Source organism: Podarcis raffonei, chromosome 1, assembly GCF_027172205.1.
Source record: "Podarcis raffonei isolate rPodRaf1 chromosome 1, rPodRaf1.pri, whole genome shotgun sequence".
Lineage (NCBI taxonomy): Eukaryota > Metazoa > Chordata > Lepidosauria > Squamata > Lacertidae > Podarcis > Podarcis raffonei.
The window spans coordinates 78,374,057-78,396,089 of record NC_070602.1 but is presented as its reverse complement, the minus strand read 5'-3'; the positions used below and the strand labels follow the sequence as shown (position 1 = coordinate 78,396,089).

Genomic DNA, 22,033 nt, shown 5'->3' with positions numbered 1-22,033 from the left:
CATTTTAAAAAGAACATAAATTCAATTTCATGGCAAACATTATTTGTGAAATGCAGCCTACGGTAAGCTGACAAGTGGAATCTGCACTTATAAGATATCATCACATATCTCCTCCCAGAAAATCACTTAAATGGGGCAGCGGGGGGAATCTCTAAAATTGAATCGGACAGTTTCCAATGCAGAAATATGGCTGCATTAACAAGAAGAGATCTTTTCTTACGATACAGCTAATGCAAAACCAAAGATTGGACTAAGAACATCAGGCCTTTCTGCTGAGCGGCTGGGATCCAAATTTGTGATAAAAGTTCAGTTCTGAAAATACAACGTAATGTGATTGCAACTCCTGGCAATTCCAGTTAAAATAAGTATGGGCTCAGACTCAAGTCCGTCACTCATAAAGAATCGTTCATGAATTTGGAAAGAAGCATTGTGCTCTAATGATGAACATTTGTGCACTCTAATTCCTTAGAACTTAGCGTTTTAAAACAAACCAAAAAAAGGCTGCCCTCATCTTCCTGGAACCTCTCTTTAGATCAGTCTTTGCCCAGTTTGCATCAGTCTTGGAATTGTTTTAAAGACATTCGTAACATCTTTTCAAGATTTTTTTATCGTTTTATCAGTTGTTGTTTGCTGCCCTTGGATCTTTTGGGAAGAAGGGTGGGATTTTAATTTGTTGTTGTTTAGTCGTTTAGTCGTGTCCGACTCTTCGTGACCCCATGGACCAGAGCACGCCAGGCACCTCTGTCCTCCACTACCTCCCGCAGTTTGGTCAGACTCATGTTTGTGGCTTCGAGAACACTATCCAACCATCTCATCCTCTGTCGCCCCCTTCTCCTTGTGCCCTCCATCTTTCCCAGCATCAGTGTCTTCTCCAGGGAGTCTTCTCTTCTCATGAGGTGGCCAAAGTACTGGAGCCTCAGCTTCACGATCTGTCCTTCCAGTGAGCACTCAGGGCTGATTTCATTAAGAATGGATGCGTTTGATCTTCTTGCAGTCCATGGGACTCTCAATAGTCTTCTCCAGCACCATAATTCAAAAGCATCAATTCTTCGGCGATCAGCCTTCTTTATGGTCCAGCTCTCACTTCCATACATCACTACTGGGAAAACCATGGCTTTAACTATACGGACCTTTGTTGGCAAGGTGACGTCTCTACTTCTCAAGATGCTGTCTAGGCCTGTCATTGCCCTTCTCCCAAGAAGCAGGCGTCTTTTAATTTCGTGGCTGCTGTCACCATCTGCAGTGATCATGGAGCCCAAGAAAGTAAAATCTCTCACTGCCTCCATTTCTTCCCCTTCTATTTGCCAGGAGGTGATGGGACCAGTGGCCATGATCTTCGTTTTTTTGATGTTGAGCCTCAGACCATATTTTGCGCTCTCCTCTTTCACCCTCATTAAAAGGTTCTTTAATTCCTCCTCACTTTCTGCCATCAAGGTTGTGTCATCTGCATATCTGAGGTTGTTGATATTTCTTCCGGCTATCTTAATTCCAGCTTGGGATTCATCCAGCCCAGCCTTTCGCATGATGTATTCTGCGTATAAATTAAATAAGCAGGGAGACAAAATACAGCCTTGTCGTACGCCTTTCCCAATTTTGAACCAATCAGTTGTTCCATATCCAGTTCTAACTGTAGCTTCTTGTCCCACATAGAGATTTCTCAGGAGACAGATGAGGTGATCAGGCACTCCCATTTCTTTAAGAACTTGCCATAGTTTGCTGTGGTTGACACAGTCAAAGGCTTTTGCATAGTCAATGAAGCAGAAGTAGATGTCTTTCTGGAACTCTCTAGCTTTCTCCATAATCCAGCGCATGTTTGCAATTTGGTCTCTGGTTCCTCTGCCTCTTCTAAATCCAGCTTGCACTTCTGGGAGTTCTCGATCCACATACTGTTTGAGCCTTCCTTGTAGAATTTTAAGCATAACCTTGCTAGCGTGTGAAATGAGTGAAATTGTGCGGTAGTTGGAGCATTCTTTGGCACTGCCCTTCTTTGGGATTGGGATGTAGACTGATCTTCTCCAATCTTCTGGCCACTGCTGAGTTTTCCAAATTTGCTGGCATATTGAGTGTAGCACCTTAACAGCACCATCTTTTAATATTTTAAATAGTTCAGCTGGAATACCATCACTTCCACTGGCCTTGTTATTTGCAGTGCTTTCTAAGGCCCATTTGACTTCACTCTCCAGGATGTCTGGCTCAAGGTCAGCAACCACACTACCTGGGGTGTACGAGACATCCATATCTTTCTGGTATAATTCCTCTGTGTATTCTTGCCACCTCTTCTTGATGTCTTCTGGATTTTAATAGATGGCGTCAAAGCAAACTTTATTAATTTCACCGTTATGATACAAAGTCATTATCGGAACAGGTAATAGTGTGCTGGTTTCAAGTGAGCTTTACTTTATCAGTGGGGCGACGGCCACCCTGTAGCCAAGGCGGGTGGCACCCTGGTCCCGGGAAGCCCTGCGCAGGATCGTAGGAGGGGCTGAGCGGAAATTATCAGTGTTCTGACTACATACTCTAAGGGCAAAGCTACAGCCCTGGTAGAGCACATGCTTCACATCCATTAGATCCCAGGTTCAATGTCTCATGCCTCCAGATAGGGCAGGCAGGCAGTGTCTACACAACTGAGCTTGATGGAGCAATGGTCTGAGTATAAAGAAGTCTTCTATGTTCCAATGCCTCTAACTTTCCTTTTTCAATTCAGGTCCTTGTTGCCCCAATAACAGAACAAGGGCAACGTCAAAGAGATATTTTCCTGCCCAGAGAAGGTCAGAAGTGGAAGGACATCAACACGGCCCAGGTGTTTGATGGAGGGACCTTCATCAGGAACTATTCAGTCTCTCTCATGGATGTGCCTGTTTTCGTTAAGACTTTCTAGATTCCAAATCTGACTCAGATCTCAGAAGGTTTCCCTGTATCTCGGAGAAGGATTGCCAACAAGAGCATCCATGTTGACAAGGAAGTTCTCTCTTTTTCTGAAAAGAGTTTCCAGTCCACTGCAACGTTTCCAGGATCTGTATATTGAAAGAACTATTAAATGTGTGCATTTAAAATAGACTTGACTCCCCACTGTCTGTTTTCCAAAAATTATAAAGTTCTCCAAGGGCTTCTGGTGGGACTACAGCAACTGCTACAAATTTGTACCTTGAACCCCCAGGCCTGTTCTCCTCTTTGCAGAATCAGTTGAAAAACCCAGTTTGCAGGGCGGGGAGTGGTGAGTAGGATGATGGGGCTTAGGATGATGGGGAACCTCAGGCCTTGGACTCAAATGTGGTCCTCCAGGCCTTTCTATCTGGCTCTCAGAACATTCTACAGGCCACACCCCTCACTGGCCAGGCTTTTCACCTTCCTTGAGTGCTTTTGCCTGGCTGGAATGTGTCCCTGAGCTCTGATAATGCTTCTCACTTGGCTGGATGGAGGACAGAGAGGGGTATGTGAGCTTCCTGTACAAAAGTTTACATTTGTGACTCCACTCACATTTGCCTCTGGCTCTGCCCCCTGCTGGCTTGTGGTCCTCAGAAGGTTGCTCAGAGGGAATACAGCCATCGAGGCTGCAAAGGGTACCCCACCAACTTAGTCTTTCCCCCTGCCCCACCAGCAGATTGCTGTTTGTGATGAAATCCCATGGCAAAATGCAGTCTCTTTTCCAAGACGGATTTGATAGCTTAGGATATTTTCCATAAATGTCTCCAAAATTTGGTTGTGAAAGGAAAACGAACTTTGCAAATTAGGAGAGGAATTCAAGGCTGCCTATCTCTGGAGCAAAAGAAAAAGGAGGGCAATTGCCTTTGTGGGGATGCCTTTAAAAAAAGTTATAGGGGGGAAGCAAAGGGTTGTTCTCATCATTTCATGAACCTTTCAGCATTTTTCTTTTTAGACGTTCTTTCAAGATTGTGTGCTCCCCTTCTCCAGTGACAGAACATACATCTCCCATTATTTACTTTTGTTTTGAAAGCTATCGGCTGACTATTTCTCCCTTTCTCCACTCACAACAAACAAAACAAACAATCACTGATGCTGGATTGGAGCTTGTTCTAAGAAAGCAGTAAAAATAAAATGTTTTATTTCATCTGTAAATCCTGTGAGGGATTAGCTGTCTAAGATGAGCATTCCATCAATATGAGTTTGGAAAAGTGATATGATTTTTTTGTGAAAAGTTTTGTTTTTTTAACTGAGATGCACGTCACCTTGGGTGTTTTTATGAGGCAAAAGGGTGATGAATAAACTTAATAATTCTGACTTACATGAATCAATGCACCTTGCTGCTTCCAAGACCCAAAGAGCAAAAGATCTAGAAAGCGACAGCCAAAATTATTCCTTTTCATGTTCAAGAGCCATCAAAGCACCTTTCTCTTGCGGCTGATTCAGGTATCAGAAGCATTAGCACAAGTGGAAGGTTGGTGTTGCTGATGAGAGACTTCAGATGACCTTCCAACACATGTTTTCATACAAAACATGGGTCTGACAGAAATATTCTTAAGGTGCAATCTTCTCCCCTCCATGGGAGCTGCCTCTGACTAGACATGTAAAGGATTGTGCAAAAATTCTAAACCGTACAATTGTAGACTTCCCACAGCAACTATCACACTTTGCCCACCAACCTCTTTTTAAGCAGAGGTTGGCTGGTCATCTGTCAGGGATGCTTCAGCTGAGATTCCTGCATCATGGATGATTGGACTAAATGACATTCAAGGTCCCTTCCAACTCTACAATTCTATGATTCTACCTCTTCAGCAGTGGTACAAATTAGGCCCTCAGGGTGTGGGGGAAACACCTTCTCTGTGATGCAGTGTAAATAAAGCAATATAAATTACAGGGGGGTGGACACAGTTTAAAAACAAGAAACCCACATTTCAAGCTCTAGCCTCAGAAGAAGAAACTTACATTAAAGACACAGACATCAAGTTATCAACAAAACATCTCTCAGAAGTACAATCTATAAGCTTAAACAATGACATTGACAAACCAGCATTCTCGCTTTTGCCCTGTTTTAGTTGCATTGGGTGTCCTCATAGCTCTTTTGCTTAGGCAGCTTATGGATGAAAGCCTCAATTGCTGCCTTTTGCTCTTCTCATACCCAACCTTTATCCCTTGCACAATTTCATTTTCTTTTCTCCAGGGGCCTTCTTTCAGTCCTGTTAACAAATGTTGTGTAGTGGAGACATCTAGTGGAGAAATATTTCTTAGGGCTCCACTTTTCATCCCTTTCCCCTTCATCTATAATTCCTCATGTTGTAAGAGTTCTTTTTTTGCAGAGGTTTATCTATTTGATTACATTGTAAAATGAACTGAAGAAGTATAGCATCAAGGCAACTAACTGCTTATGTAGTGCAGTCCTATATATGTTTATTCAGCAGTAAATCTCACTGGGTCAAGTAGACTCACTAGACTAGTAAGTCTGTTTAGATTTGCAGCAGTCTTATTCAACTGACGTGTAGAGATTTCCTAAAAAGTAGTTGTCACACACTAAAGAATGACAGGCTAAATAAATAATGTCTATTTATCACCACAGATTAAAAGACCTAAAGCAGCCCTTTGTAAAATGTGTTCCTTGTTCCTTTTTATATTATTTGTTGTTTCTAGATTGTTAGCTGCCTTGGACTTTTGACGAAATGGATCTTTAAATAAACACATAATAGCAGATCATAACAAACACCCGCAAATCTGTCCACCTAGAGCAGGAGTTGATCTATTGCCAGCGGAGAGGAGCCATCTTGGAAAGCTCCAGTTGTTGGGCTCCAGCTTCTATAACTCCCTGCCAGCATGGCCAGTGGTCAAGGATGATATGGGTTGTGGTCCAATGACATGTGGAGGGCCACAAGCTTCCCATTTCTGCCATAATGGGCCCATTGCCTTTCAACAGGGGTGGCTAACCTGTGGCCCTCCAGATGTGGCTGGTTTACAACTCCCATAATCCCTCACCACTTACCATGCTGGCTTGGGCTATTGGAAGCCTTGAGTCCAACAACATCTAGAGGGCCACATGTTTGCCAGCTTACCCTACAGTAACATCAGAAATTAGCACCCATGTCACAGTGTAGTGAAAACATGGCAAGGCATTTATGAAACACAGTTACAGCCTATACACATCCAAGTCTCCCAACCAATTAGCCCCAGAATACAGCCTAAGGACGATATCAGACAAAGCTTCACTCTGGCCTCCAAGTGGTATGCTTTAGATCTGATCAAGATAAAATTACAGTACTCTGGCAGACCTTTGTTGAATCCCCTTGCCTAGTCTATTATCATAGTTTTTCTACTGCCTCACTTCAGATTGAAATTTCCTGCCAAGGGCCGCACACTTGCCATTGCTGCTGCAGTTGCTACTCTACTTTCCAGCCCTGGTTACGATATTAAAAATACTACATTGCAATGTGAAACTGCAATGGGCACTACAGCTAAGTTCAATAGGCTATCAAGGCCATGCCACATGGCTGTGCACAGCCTTACATGGAAACAAGGATTAGGGATATCATATGTGGCTCCCCCCCCGTCCCCCCATTCCTGCAGATGATTTCCAACTGGCCTGGCTATCGTAAACAGCAGAGAAAACACAGTGTGTCAGCTACAACGGGGCAGGGTCCAAAGTCAAAACAGACAACAGCCAAGAAAATCCAGGAACTTGGGAGAGAGGAGGAAAAATAATGTGGGGGAGATGGAATGTGACAGTGGGGTGATGTTTGGAATGGGAAAGCAAGGATCTAAGGGAAATGGGGACTTTCTGATCCTCCAAAACGCCTACAGTCATCCCTAGGAGCCATTAAAAATAAAATAAAAGATGGGTCTGCATTAATCCACATCAAAATCCAGGCTTGATTTTGACACGGTAGCTAAGAGAGAATTAGCACTGCTGTGCTGTAATTGTTGTTTTTAAAATTCTTTATTAAGTTTCAGTATAAACAAAAATACAAACTCATAGCTGAGGGGGAAAGGCAGAAAATAGATACATATTAATAAGATGTAGAAAACAGAGAACAGGGATAAGGAAAGAAAGTACAAGTTATTTGCAAATGTCATACATGACAGGTAATGCTACCATAAATCAACAGAATTATTTATTTTTGTCACTATTGCACCCTCACTAATATACATGTTTTTACAAGAGGTAGCTAGCCCAAGACCCCACCTACAGTTTCCAACCTTATTTAAGAGATGGCAAGCATTCCAAATGCTGGCTGCCCTGCCTGGAACAGTTTGCATAATAGTAACATCATTTATGTACAAAACAAAGCTTTGCCAGACACTTGAGAAATTATCTTTGCTTAATTTATCTCCTACTCAACCACATTTCCTCATAATTAAGAGAACACACAACTGTCTACATCAGGCCCCTTTCAGATGTTTCTAGTTTCCCGCTATAAACCTTCCTGCCACTGCAGTAAGCCTGTGCTGAATTAGACCTTTGTCTTGACAGTCCTCCTGGATTCTGAATGCTTCTGGTCTCTTTTCAAAGGCTTCCAAAGCTCCACTGGGTCTCTTGGCACATTTGGAGAAAGGCTTTAGCTACTCTGGTGCCAGAGTGAGAAGCTGGAAGACAAGTTAGGGCTCTTGTACCTTTGAGAAGTGTAGCTTGTCAGAACAATTCCACACAACTATCTTAGGCACTGGAGCCTATTTCCTTGTGCATCAGGCTAATTTAAATGAGGCATAGGAATATCATTGCATCCTTTTGGAGGACAGCATGCCCGGTAAAGCTTAAGGCAGCCCAGAAATGTCTCCAGAACACAAAAACTCAGCCCACATCTGCAGATGGGTTTTGGCAGAGAGACTGCACCCACACACCAGATTTGTCAAAACTATCATTCCCATCCTTATTTTTAGCCCTCCTCCCTTTTTTGTTTGATAATTTGGGGGCAATTAAACACACAGCCATTTAAAGTCAGTAAAAGTTACTTCACGTTGCTTCTTAACGAAATATCTGCACAGAGGACTGGGTAGTTTTATAGCATGAAATTATGTGCATTGCAGCACAGCACTTCAGTTGATATGACATGATGTTTAAGCAAAAATCAAACAGCCATATTCTAAAAATAAACAGAGCTTTTACTCTTTGCAGACAAGAGCCTGAGTTTATGCCAGCCCTCTGACTTCCACCAGCATAAATGGCACTTTATCTAAATGTGCAGCTGATCACGCTAATGTGCAAAATAAGCAAACATCTTGGTTCTGCTTCCCCAGTTTTCAGAGTATTTGCCTCATTAGGCCATGCGAAGAGACTGAGTGGAATGCAAAACCCTTTTAAGTATCAGATGCTTGTTTTTGATATGCTGCTGTCTCACAATAGGGAAGATTTTGTGCAGCTGTAAACAAAGATGATACTAAGCTACATTCCAGTGCAATAGCGTACTGGCACAAAGATTAGAGAAAAGCAGTACCGTATGCATCTCTGGCTAGAAGGATACCCTTATTAAGACAGAACTGGTCCACAGCTGCTCTGCTCCAGGATTCCTCAGCATTAAGTATCTTGCAAGAACCAAGTTAAGGGTGCTTGCTATGATTTAGGGACTATCCCCTTATCGAATTTGATTTCAAGCACTCTGGGCTGAATATTAAAATGATGTCCATTCTTCAGGTAGTGGGTCTTCAGCTCAGAGCATTGTAATTCCATATTTGCTCAGTCCCCTGGGATTTGCCAGGGCTTTCATTGCCCCACAATTCATCCATCCATTAACAACTAGCCATAGTTTTGGCCTGAAGCTCAGCCTCTGCACTTTTGGCTGCTCGCTCCAGTGAAGATTTTAAGAGTGCCATTCTCTGCATGTGTTCAACAGGCCATTCTCCTAGGTAAGTGTGCATCGGATGCAGTGCTTGCTGTTCTTTTTCATTCTTTTGTATACTATGTATTATAATGGAATTATTGTTTTAATGTTATGGGTTTGTGTTTTTTTAATCATTTTGTGTTTTGTTTTCCTATGCTGAATCCCACCCTGGGACCTTCTGGTGAAGGGTAGGCAAGAAATGAAACAATGAGGATAATGATATATATTTTTTGCATTGTAAGTCATCTCAAGATGTTTTTGAACTAATCCTCTAGCAAATGAAATAAATACTCTAAGCCTTACACTTGCTTATTCAAAGTATGTCTCCTTGATCTCAATGGAATTTATTCTCTAGTGACTGAGGTTAGGTTTGCAGTCTTAGTCAGTGAGTTACTTAATGCCAGAGATCTTGGGCTGTGCCTGCCCTGTGGAACGCCCTTCCATCAGATGTCAAACAGATAAACAACTACCGGTATATGATTTTAAAAATATATTTGAAGGCAACCCTGTACAGGGAAGTTTTTGATGTTTGATGTTTTATTGTGTTTTTAATGTGGCTGAGGCAACCTAGTCAGATGAGTGGCTTCTCATTATTATTATTACTACTAGTAGTACTACTACCCTGTTTTGGGAAATACAAATTTGGTTAACTTTGCCTTTAAATGCAAACTAAATTGAATTACTCTGCCATCCCTATTAATGCAAACTTGGTTCATATGAGGCACAGCCAGGCCTGCTGAGTGACACAGTCACCTCACATGAATGGAGAGTGTAGTCAAAACACACCACCACTATCCTGCTTATACATACAGTGGTACCTCGGGTTACAGACGCTTCAGGTTACAGACTCTGCTAACCCAGAAATAGTACCTCGGGTTAAGAATTTTGCTTCAGGATGAGAACAGAAATCATGCAGCGGTGGCACGGCAGCAGCGGGAGGCCCCATTAGCTAAAGTGGTACCTCAGGTTAAGAGCAGGTTCAGGTTAAGAACGGACCTCCAGAACAAATTAAGTTCTTAAGGTACCACTGTATTGTAGCCACTGTATTGTACCACTGTATTGTAGGTACCGCTGTATTGTAGACAGCAAGCTCTAAGCTTTATTTAAGATAAGCAGGTCAATCATTACTGATCTCACCGTAATGATGCTGATGCAAACTTCCAAGGAATCCCGGAACATAGTTTGGAAACTTTCCATGGGTCACCTGGTAAAAAAGCTGATCCTCAAGTTTCTTACTGAACGTTAGGATCCAAAGTTAAACATTAGCATCCAAGAGTGACAAATGCTAATCCTTAAACAGATATTTCAGATCAAATGAAAAATTTAGAATGATTCGTCTTTTTAAATGGATTTTCTGTATCACAAAAATAATTTTAGGGTCAAGTGTTCCAGCTAGTTCAAGTTTCATTGAAGCCTTCACTCCAGTCCCAGCACACAACCTGTTTTCTTGGAGATAATTTTAGTAATACTGATAGCTTAAAAACAAAACAAAACAAAACAAAAACACCTCAGATCAATGCTTCCATATCATCATGTGGCTGATATATTAGTGTTGTTTCATGGTCAATTTATTATTTATTTTCTTTGGGGCAGTGCACATGCCTGTGAAGTAAAAATGAAAATGGGAACAAGTATGTTGAAAATATGAAAATGGGAACAAGTACAAAATAAAGTGAAAAGGTATCTTTCAGATTACTGAGAATAGATTGTAAAGGATACATGTCCACTTCAACTCTTTCATTCAATAGGAAAAAACCGAACCAGAAAGCTGTCAGTAACTACTGATAGCTCTTTTGAAAGTGGAAGCTGGTTTTTCTCTTGATATTTGAATCACTACATTTTCTTTACAATGTATTCAGAACCATGACGCAGGCAACAAGTCAGGGATTGGCTCATTTTCTCCACTGCCATGTTTACAGTATTTAAAAAACATTTTGGGAAATGTGGACATTTATCCAAAGTTCCTCTGATTTCATTAAAAAAATAAAAAAGACAAAGTGTACAAAGTGCACTGCAGTAAATTCTTTGTGTACGCACCTATAGATAATTTGCAAAACATGTTTACAGCCAGTGGTTACAAAACTATGTATTGGTTTTTGGATCTTTATCAGCGCCGTGCTTTTCAGCTTCAATGCATCAAAGCTGCTCCTTCCACAAAACTGCAGGAGTCAGACACATTACACCAGGGGCAAACTTGATGCCACCAGTTCAGTTTCCGATTGCATAAGGACAAAGTCCATTGAACACGTCACAACAGTTCACCTACTACAAAAATATATTTGAAAGCTGGCCCCTTTGACGGAATCTGAGGTCAGATTGCATGAAGTGTAGACAAGAAGCTTAACCTTCTGCAACTGTGTTTGGAACTGTGTTGGTTCTGAAAAATGTGTCAGTGTTTATATATTAGTCTCCCTAAATCCTCAACAAACTGGTTAAATGCAAGCAACAGTGTTTATTCCTGCTATGAACAGTCTACAATAATGCCTCCTTCCCCCTTTCAATGCCTTCTTTTACATAAAAATATTTCATTTTAGTCATGATAAAAAACTAAACAACCGAAAAGATATTGTTTAAACATGAAAAATAGTATAATATTACCCTGAAAAATAATGTTATAGTTTCAACTTTAGTTTGTTGTTCAATACACTGAACATTGACTGATTAATTTTTCAGGGACTTTTGACCTGCCTTTCGAAAACAGAATTTCCTCAAAGGCATTTCACAATAAATGTAAAACAATTTTAAAACAACTTTAGTTCCCAGGCTGTTAAAGTTGCACAAAAGGGCCTTTTAATTCAAAATATGTTAACCAAGCAGTTTTAAAGAAGAATCACACCTGGGAAGAAGATACACTGCTACTGCTGTTTCCGTAGCCCAATGTCCACTAAATCCTACGTTTGCCCAGAGGTGGGTGGCTATAGCACAACAAAAGCAGGACAACCCCTCCCCACCTCTCCATGAACATCTGTGGTATGAAAAGTTATAGGATTTCAGCAGGAACTTACAGGATATGCACTGATTGGAAATGATACCACTCCAAAACATTTGCAGGTGCAAACAGTATTTGAAAGCGGTATCTTATATGACCACCCATATGTGTGATAAAAAGCCTATAGCCTCTCTGGACAGTGATAATGTGATAGCATTGGGGAAGCATCACAAAACAACTAAGGCCACATGTTCACCTTACATTGACAGCACAAAGAATCCTGGGAATCCTGTGGTGTGTTAGGGATCCTGAAAGTTGTTAAGAGACCCCTATTCCCCTCACAGAGAGAGTGGTTTAACCATCCATCTCTCTTCCCAGGGTACTTTGTGGATTGTACCTCTGTGAGGACAACTAACAACTAAAAGCTAACCTATACAGATTTTCAAATGTCTATTTCAATGTACGTATATAGTATTCCTTCCCACGGTGAAGTATGGGTTGTTGTTGCTTAGTCGTTTAGTCGTGTCCAACTTTTTGTGACCCCATGGACCAGAGCACGCCAGGCACTCCTGTCTTCCACTGTTTCCCGCAGTTTGGTCAAACTCATGTTGGTAGCTTCGAGAACACTGTCCAACCACCTCGTCCTCTGTCGTCCCCTTCTCCTTGTGCCCTCCATCTTTCCCAACATCAGGGTCTTTTCCAGGGAGTCTTCTCTTCTCATGAGGTGGCCAAAGTATTGGAGCCTCAGCTTCAGGATCTGTCCTTCCAGTGAGCACTCAGGGCTGATTTCCTTCAGAATGGATAGTTTTGATCTTCTCGCAGTCCATGGGACTCTCAAGAGTCTCCTCCAGCACCATAATTCAAAAGTATGGGTTACCATCAAGCAATTTCATTATGATTCTGTCCACTAGATGGCACTACCTAACAACCTGGTCATATTTTAGTCCAAAAACTGTTTCATGTAGGTAGTAGTAAGAAAAAGGTTTGGGGTGGGGAGGCAGGATTGGCATATTATGGACATACATACCAACTTTCAAGGAAGGTATGTGTTTCAGCAAATATGCATCTCCCATTGTATAAGTATTATTGTTACATTTTAAAGTCTCACCATGATCAACTCCCACCCAGAGTTAATCATGGAAGGACATAAGGATCTAGAATTGGCCTCCACAGTCACTTATGGACTCACTTTTGAAAACAGTATTTATGGAAGACAATCTTACTCAGCTACGAGTGATCGCCAAAGAAGAAGATTGTTACATTTACATTCCACCTTTTCTCCAAGGCAGTATACATAGTTCCCCTTTGTCTTAGTTTATCTTCACAACAACCCTGTGAGGTATGTGCTTTATGGCTGAGTGGAAATTTAACCCTGGATCTCCCCAGTCCTGAGCATTACACCAAAGGAGCACTAATTGCAACTCATTAGGCTTGTGTGGTAAAGAGCTCCCATGTCTCCATATACTCACTGGTACAGACAGTGGTGTAGCGTGGGGGGTGCAGGGGGGGCCGGCCGCACCGGGCGCAACACCTGGGGGTTAGGGTTAGGGGGCGCAAATCCACGGGTTAGGGGGCGCAAATTACTTGCCTTGCCCCGGGTGCTGACAACCCACGCTACGCCACTGGGTACAGAGTACTGTTACCTCTGTTTTCCTGCCCAGGGCAGCCATTTTGTGCTGGCATCCACCAGCCTTTTATCAAGAAGTGGGAACCAGCACCTCATTTACTTATTTTGCCAAAAAAGAAGGGCACTGCCTGGAAGTGACACTGGTCTTCTGATTTGGTCGTGTAGTTCAAAGTAATTCAGTGAGAATTTCACAGCAAGTAAGAAGTTAACATTAAACAGCTTTTGCCAGTGCACCAACAGAGTAACAAGGTTTGAAGATTCTGAAGTTCCACAGCACTCAGCAAGAGTTTCAGTGAGGCCTTTAGGGCAAAACAAGACACTACATCATCTCCCCACTTTCATGAGGGCAACCATGGACGTGGGATTTTCAGAAGTGTTTCAAAGAATTTGTGGGAGGGTAACATAACATTACTGATGAGGTGACAGATTTCTACTTCCCCATCCCAGCTCGACTTTGCTGCCAGAGAAGCCTGGCAGCATTTCTCTATAATTTTGATTAGAATTAGCCACTTCAGAAGAGGAATATCCACTTCAAAAGAGGAAATTTGCTAAGGAATGAAGATGGCGAGAAAAGGGTTAAGTTACTCCCACCCCCACTGGAGCAATCTGCATTTTTTTAAAAAGAAAAAGAAACTAAAAACCCACCTGCATGTTAGATGCAAAGATGTACTGTATTTAATAGTCACTTGTAGTTCAGCCCTTAGGCAACAACAACAAAAAGGATTTCCTTGGGCTATTTCACATATTTAATTCTGCAGACAGGGAACAGTTAGTCCTGTGTTTCCCATGCCATGTGAAACCAATTACTTGACAATCCAGAAGTGGAAGTACAACGGGTTGAAATGGAAAAGGATAGAAAGCAAATAAGATCTTTTGGGTAAAGGACTTATATGGCAGGAGCTCCTCGGTGCATATTGTGGCATCTGCTGGCATGCTTACAATTCACCCTGCCAAATGTCCTCCGCCCTATGAATGATTCCCTGAGTCACCACCAGCTCCAACCCTTCTGGCAATAGAGCTTCCAAGCGCTCTTCCAACTCCAGCTCCTCCTGTCTCATAATCTCCATAGATATGGCTGAATAAACGAAATAGCCATCCCATATATGTTTTTTTTATTAAAAAAACACACCCCAAAACCCAACATAGGTAAGCATGAGGGCTTTCATCCACTTAAACAACCCTGTGTATCTGTGTGTATCTGAAGAAGTGTGCATGCACACGAAAGCTCATACCAAGAACTAACTTAGTTGGTCTTTAAGGTGCTACTGGAAGGAAAAAATTTTTTTGTTTTGACTATGGCAGACCAACACGGCTACCTTTCTGTAACTTAAACAACCCTGTGAGTCCCGGTGGTGCTTTCCCATGCTAGCTGCAAGAGGGGAAGCCGTGAAGGCAGATAGGGATGAGAGCCCCACATATCTACACAGTAGAAATCAGGACACCTCTAGCTTTGCAGCAGGGTGTGTGTGTGTGTCCTGATATTGCTAGTTCATGTATTGTGGGATGCACAGCTACTTGACAGTGAAGCCACGTAAAATTAAGTAGGACTTACTTCTAGCAAGCATGTGCATGTAAGGACCAGGGTGCAAGAAGACTCTTGAAAGGTTCCCATTCTTTCATCCATGCTGCCTTATTTTTACCTCTTCCAAAGATATAATTGTTTAAAGGATTTGCTTCCTAAACTACATAAAAGGCTGGCAAGAATACAGTGGCTAATGGGATTTAGCTGCAACATCAGCTGCAGCTTTCATTATTAACTTGGAGTGGCGTTTTATTTGTCATTACCTTGATCTAGGTTTTGGCTGCATTATAGTTCAGAAACAGCTCAGGCAGCTATTGCTTCCTGGCGAAATGGGTGGGGGATTCATTCTGGTTTCTTTGGAACTGTGATGACATTTGCCACAAGTACAGGTATTAATGGCAAACCAGCAGCTGTAGAAAGTAGTTTAAAGCAGTGTTACTGGCTGGCATTGTCCTTTTCTGTTTGCAAAGAAGAAGTCAAGAGTGAATTGCAGACATTAATTCCATCCCTATGATTTTGTCACTTTGTTAAATGCCCAAAGGTATTTTAATGCTCTTACTAACCCTTTGCATTCTGCTTATATGGGAGACTAGTAGAAGTGGAGCCCTGTGATAATTGACAATGGACAAAATGAAACAAGGGGGGGGGCCTCTCAGTACCTCACTCTCCCCCCCCCCGCATGTCTGCAAGGGCTGAGTCCTACTCTTTAAAAAGCAACTTGTTCTGCAACCAACCATGCCTTGGGCTCTCCATCTCTCTCACCACCAACAAAAACTAATAAACAAATTGATGAGGAACCTATGCACATGACAATGGCAAAAAACCCTGCCCATGAACTATGCAAAAGAAGGAAAAATCATTACCCCCCTTTTTCTCCTTCTGCCCAACCTCACATAGCCTATGACAGCAATGTCTCACACCAAGTGTAACTGATCTGTAGGCAGGACTCTATGAAGTGAAAACAGAGACGTTATATGCGCCTTTATTATCCATGAAAATCTTTCCATAAAAACATTTTTTAAGGCAACTTGTTCTTTAATCTGCTTGAGTGAAAGCAGGCACTTTCCTTTGGGAAGGGCAGTGAGGGCAAAGTCAGGAATCAGTTGTTTCTCTGTCTCCACACCCCCTCAGTATTTTTGACAAGCATGCAGGCTAGGCTGCCTAAGACGGGCTCCCAAGTAGCATGCATGACTATGCAGTTGCTTTTTCGTGATGATGATGCAGATACTGCTGTGGTGTGTGCATTGGTGTGTAACTCTTCAAGTGCAACCAACTCATCACTTTGGCTGGGGTACTGAAGCATGAAGAAAGCTCTCAGAAAGACACAGCACTTAGCAGTAATAGCAGATCAACAGCTGATTATATCTTCATGTGGTCTGCCTCAATCTTGTGCTTCCCAGGGGCTGTCTTCAGGTTGTGTGGGTACTCAGTCACCATGTTCCAGGTTGTAGGAGCAAATAATCGCCATGTTTCCAAAGCTCAGCAAAGACCAATAACAGAAGGGTAAATAGGCAGGGGAGCAAAGAGACATGGTAACCCACAGGGCTCTGGTTCACAACCAGATTATCCTAGATAAGCATCAAACTTGGCAACAGATTAATAGGAAATATAGGGTGCGTGTAGTCACTGCACTGCAGGTTGATCAAAGAGCTCCGGCTCTCCCATGTACAGCCAGGAACACGCCCTGCCTGAAACACTGAAGAGCAGCTGCCAATCAGTGTAGACAATAATACTGATATAGATAGATCAGCAGCCAGGCTCAGTAGGAGGCATGTTCCTGCGTTCCTATTTAAATCAGCTCTTTATTCAGAGCCTCGAGAACTAGAATATTTAGTGGAAGGGCTGTAGCTGAGCGATATAGCACATTTTTTGCATGCAGAAGGTCCCAGGCTCAGTTCCCAATGGTATCTCCAAGTAGGCCTGGGAGTGTCCCCCGTCTGGAACCCTGGAGTGCTGCTGCCAGTCAGTATAGACCATACTGAGCTGGGTGGGCCAGTACTATATAAGGCATCATCCTTTGTTCCTGCATAATGGTGGGTTGACATTACAAGGCAGGCATTTGTAGGTTAAGACCTCAAACGTAACAGAGCATTGGGGATGAGGTTGTGTGTGTTTTATTTCTTTGTTTAGTTTGTAATTATTATTTTGGCATGCTTGGAACATAAATCATATTAACCTACTGACAGTGTACACATATAACACAAGAAAAGCTTCTAGCAGATGTGATCACACAATGTAGCTGGATTTTCCACGTGGCTTTTTTGTCCCAAAGTGTGCAGGGATGGGGAACCTATGCTACTCCAGATGTTGATGGACTCCTTCTCCCATTAGCCCCAGCCAGCGAAGCCAATGCTTGTGGTCGGGAAAGAGTTATAGTCAACAAGCTCTGGAGAGCCATAGACTCCCCACATCTGCCATCCTGGGTGCATTGCCCCATTCTGCAGCAAAACCAAGAGCACCCCAAACATCAGCTAGGCCACATTCTACTAAGGCATAAAGAGGCATTGTCAAAATGTTATGGCCAGTGGCCTATACAAATACAAGACTTTCAACCTCTCAGGCTCAGAGTACGGCCTAAGGACAATGTCAGACAAGGCTCAATGGCCTCTGAGTGGTATGCATTAGATATGTGTGATAAGTCACTCTTACTATATTTGCCAGTGGCCACATTTTGCTGTCCTGCAGCTAACTCACATTTTGCAATTCAAACTTTTAACTCTTTCGTCCATTGGAGAAGCTGTAATGTTGTTCTCTAGCAGTTTCCTGTAATTTCATGAAAGGGCAGCATGCAGTATTTGCATATTGACAGATTTATAGAAAAACCTATTAACCTAAGTAGCTGAGCAAGTACTAGAACAATTCCAGTACCTTTGACCTACATTCTTGAGCAAGCGTGACAGTTCAGTTAATGCCAATCTACTTTCCAAACAGGTCATTCATTACAAGGTACGTTGCTATGGCGACATCCTAATTCTGAACTGTAACTGCCTGTTGCAAATAGGAAAATGGGTTTAATATATAAGAAATTATTGTGATGTTTATACCAGCTAGGCAAAATAAAAACTTACTTGCTCATAAGAGCTAATAAACTTGATTTCATTCTCTAGAAACATGTAAACTGTGAAGTCACCCAAGGTGAAATGTCTATCCATGGTACATTGAATTGATTCTTGTATTGTAGGCAATTAAACTAGTTCAAGGACAGAGAAGCCTATGAGTTGGCCCTCAGCCATGGTGTTAATATGGGGTCCACTTCAGTCAGCTTTCTCACGCCATGCCCCCCCCACCTGTGTGATTCTGGTTGTGGAATGTGGTGTTCTTCAGAAAACTAAAATTCCTCAAAATATTCTCAGCCACCTCAGAGCAAAAGACAGCTCTTAGAGCAGGACCAAAGAGCCCCAACCCCTCACATGGGAAGACGTCCCAACTATCTCCTCCAAACCACCCCTACAATCTAGAGTGTTGGTCCAGAATCTGGGAGACGATGGTTCAAATGCCCCAATATTTTGGATTACAACTCCCATCCATCCTAGTCAAGTCAGTCCAATGCTGACTGGGGCTGATAGGATATGCACTCCCAAAGATCTAGAAGAGCATTGCAGATCTCTTATCACACAACACAGATCTACCTTTTGCAGGGGCTGTGAATGGGCCCATAGCTATGGTATTAATGTGGGGTTTGCTTCAGTCTGCTACCCCATTTCACTATTTTACTCAACCCACAAATGACAGGCAAACACTGTACTTTGAAATTACAAATCCACATTCCATGACAATAGTTTCTACTACACTTTTCAACAGAGGAATCAGAAGCATTTGCCTTCCTTCTGAGGACAATGGTTCACCCAGCCTCTAATCCAGACTGTGTCATGCCCTCATTGTATTTGACGGTCACTGGCTATCCCTAAACGGAGGTCCCTAAATGTAATTTAAGGATCGCATTTCAGGGCTCTTATTATTTAAAGTACAAAGAAGTTTTCATATACGGAGAGGATCCAGGTGGGTTCTCATTTCATCCATTCCATCCATCTGGCTATAAATCACTGCTCTTTTGCTGCAAGCTACAAAAATCGCAATAGTACTTTCTACACTGGGGGGTTAAGATTGCTTTGTGCATGTATGTTATCCTGCCTTACTAGCATGACACAATTAAGCGTGGCATGTCTGAGCGGCATTTGGGGAAAGCAGTTCTCCTCAGCACCGCGAAAGGCATCATTTTCTGGAGTGCCCAGCTTGGGCGGAGGCCCAGAGCCTTTCTCCCGTGTCAAGGCCGGCAGCTCGCTGCCTTTCTATACCGAAGCCTCCTCGCCTCCCGCCCCGCCAGGCCCAGGAGCGCCACGCGCCACGCTTCCATTCCCGGGGCTTTGAGTAGGGACTGCGGGACTGTGCCGCTTCCTCCGCGGGGAGAGAAAAGGGTCTTGGAAAGCCCGTCCTCTCTTCCCTCGGACTACCAGTACTGCAGGCGCGCTCCGGTATGAGAAAGAGGGAGCCCTCCTCTCGCCTTCCAAGCCCAGAAGAGCCCCGCTTTCTTTCATTGGGAGGCGCGCGCGAGGGCAGAGGCCGCCTCCCTCCTCCCTCTCTCCACCTCAGCTCCTCCGAGCTCCGCCCCGCTGCTGCCTTCGCCCTGCCCGAACGCGCCCCTGCCGCGCCTCCTCCTTCGGCTTCGCACTTTGCGCCCGCTGCTGCTGCTGCTGCTGCCTCCTCCTTCCCCGCCCAGACACCCCGGAGCGGCAATTCCCGTTTCTCGGCCCCGGCCCCGCCCTTCTCCTGACAGCTCGGCCAATCCGGACCCAGCCGGTAGCAGCGGCGGCGGTGGCAGCGGCGGCGCTCCAGGGTGCTGCACTGCGCGCGGGCTTCCCTCGCGCACTCTTGCGCGCTCTCTCTCCGTCTCCTCACAGCCGCCTGCGAGGAGGCGCCCCTTTCCCTCCTCGCCGGATAGCCCGTAAGTTGTGTCTTTCTGCCCCCCCCGCCCCACCCCCGCGGCTGGTGTCTTTCGGTTCTCATTTAGGGAGGGTGGACCCGCGCACATCTAGAGGAGCACGCGAGGCCCGGAGGGGGCGGCGATACTGGGGCGGGGAGTGCCTGGGGGTTCCCGTGCCTGGGGGTGCTCCGCTCGCCGTCTGAGGGACTGTCTAGGAGAGAGAGTCCCTTCCCACGTGAGCGCCTTCCTCTTCCGCGGCTCCCTGGCGCTTAGCGGAGGAAGGACATCCCAGGGTGGGGAGCAACTTGGCTCCTGGGTGTGCGAGAGGGGCCATTGGAGAATCGCGGTTTATAATCTTCCTTCCGTTAATGCAGCAAGCTGGGACAGGAGGAGGGTCTTCTGCTGCCTAACGGAGCAGAACTCTTTGCTCCCCTTGAGCTCATCGAGCCCTGTCAAAGATTAGGAAACGAAAATTTAGACTGAAGTTTTGCGTGGTGTACCCTTAACTTGGAGCCAAGCCCAGCTGAACACAGGAGGACTTCTGCTTGTGCTATTAAAATACTATTTTTCCTTCCAGCTTTTACTTGAAGTTAGCTGGTATTTTGCATTGGAGTGAAACCTTTTCCCACTAAGTAAGAACTACTGAGCAAACAGTGCCCCGTTGTAATCTCTTAAAGTCCAGGTTGCTCACAATATGGTCTTCTCTAAGGAGTGGCTGACAACATATAATAAACAAATGTTGTCTCACCTTGACAGATTATACCCTTTGATATTATCAATGACATACAGTGATGTACAAACATTGTGGGGGTTTTTTTTTGGGGGGGGACTTCATTAGAAGTCAGGCAATCAAATTGTTTATTTTTTAAAAAACCACACACACCTTAAAATCACTGGGTAGTTTATAGTTCAGTCTCAAAAGTAAGCCCATTGGGTTCAAGAGCCTTACTCCCAGATAAGTAAGTGTAGAATTGCAGCTGTAGTTTCCCTAGTACAGTTAAACACTCTGTTTCCCTAGTGTGCATTTTGCAGAGGAAGGGCAGCTCTATACAATACAAATAGTGGAAAAAATGAACTGGTTGCACCTCTTGAGAACATTGCTTTCAGCGATGAGTTGACAGCAGTGGGGGTGTATTTTGGAATTGGGTAAATAATACATAATCTTTGGACATTGTGTACAGGTAAACCTATCCCTATAAACCACTAATGCTGTAATTCTGGAGCCTGCAGCTGTGCATATTGCCAAGAATCTGAGCCTTGCAGGAACTTGTAGACCTTCATTTAATACTGAGGAAACACAGGGCATTATGCAAACTTTGGTTTTAAGGAAGCTTTTGTTTTAATATGAATTTCTCATAATAATGGCTGAGCTTATATCTTGGCTACTGCTTAGAGAAGATTATGATGGCTTCTTAGTGGGCTCTTGTGAGGAATTTCTAAACATTTTCTTTTTAAATCATTTACAGCGCCAACCCCCTGACCATGACCATATACATTTGGGATAAATTGCTGTGAGCAAAGTAGTAGAATTCTAGTATAACTGGAATAGCTGGGTGAGGTAGTACAAGCAGGATCCTGTTTCTCACACCTTTAAATGGAAAGTGTCTTCAATATTAGCTGCAAGCATGTAATTGATTCCTCAAATAGCTGCAGATTAGGAATAGTCTTAGTATGGACAAAATAAAAAGTAGTTATTGTGGTGTTAACACATGTGCAGTGCCATCAAATGTGTATTAAGCCAAGTGCTCACTGCTTCCTAATGCTTGAGATTTCTGTGACCTAGCCACATCACCTCTGCAACAGAGGAGCCAATGACCATCTTAGCGTGAGGTTTTGAAAGTCCTGAAATACTTCATTCTAATATAGGGCAGGTGGAAGCTTACACATTGGATGTTCCCATTTCTGTGCAAAAACCAAACTTGAAAACTGTGGAATACCTTGAAATGTCAACAGTGCTGAATTCATGGCAGGGGAGATTTGAAGGAGGCAGCAGGGGCAGCCTATGCCTGAGGCGAAGTGAAACCATTTGCCTCAGGTGGCAGATCCAACCCCCTCCCTGCCCTCACTGATGCGCCGCTGCCAGTCCCACTACAGCTTCGCACACCACTGGCACAGCACCATTGCCTGTTGTGCCCTTGCCACTGCATTGTGGAGGCAGTGTGGGCAAAGTCACAGGTGAGAGTACAGTTGCAGTGGTGGGGATGGAGTGGGGATCTGGAGGTGGGGGGGCGGGCGTTGGGGTGCTGTAAGGATGTTTGCCTACAGTAGCAAAATA

At 43.7% G+C, this 22,033-nt stretch overlaps 2 protein-coding genes across 9 annotated transcripts in view; both read left to right on the top strand.

Moving 5' to 3' along the window:
* The window catches only part of LOC128417303 (SITS-binding protein-like), a 42,962-nt gene extending 39,907 nt beyond the window's left edge, over nucleotides 1-3,055 (top strand). For all 7 annotated transcript variants that reach the window (XM_053395765.1, XM_053395797.1, XM_053395791.1 and 4 more), the window contains one exon: nucleotides 2,705-3,055. In XM_053395765.1, coding sequence (XP_053251740.1) covers nucleotides 2,705-2,878 — 174 coding nt within the window. In that variant the 3' untranslated portion in view covers nucleotides 2,879-3,055. The remainder of the gene's footprint in view (nucleotides 1-2,704) is intronic.
* A 16,588-nt stretch (nucleotides 3,056-19,643) lies between these two features.
* CPT1A (carnitine palmitoyltransferase 1A) overlaps nucleotides 19,644-22,033 on the top strand; it is a 44,818-nt gene continuing 42,428 nt past the window's right edge. For both annotated transcript variants that reach the window (XM_053395696.1, XM_053395688.1), the window contains exon 1: nucleotides 19,644-19,779. The gene's annotated coding sequence lies outside the window, so the exon portion shown is untranslated. The remainder of the gene's footprint in view (nucleotides 19,780-22,033) is intronic.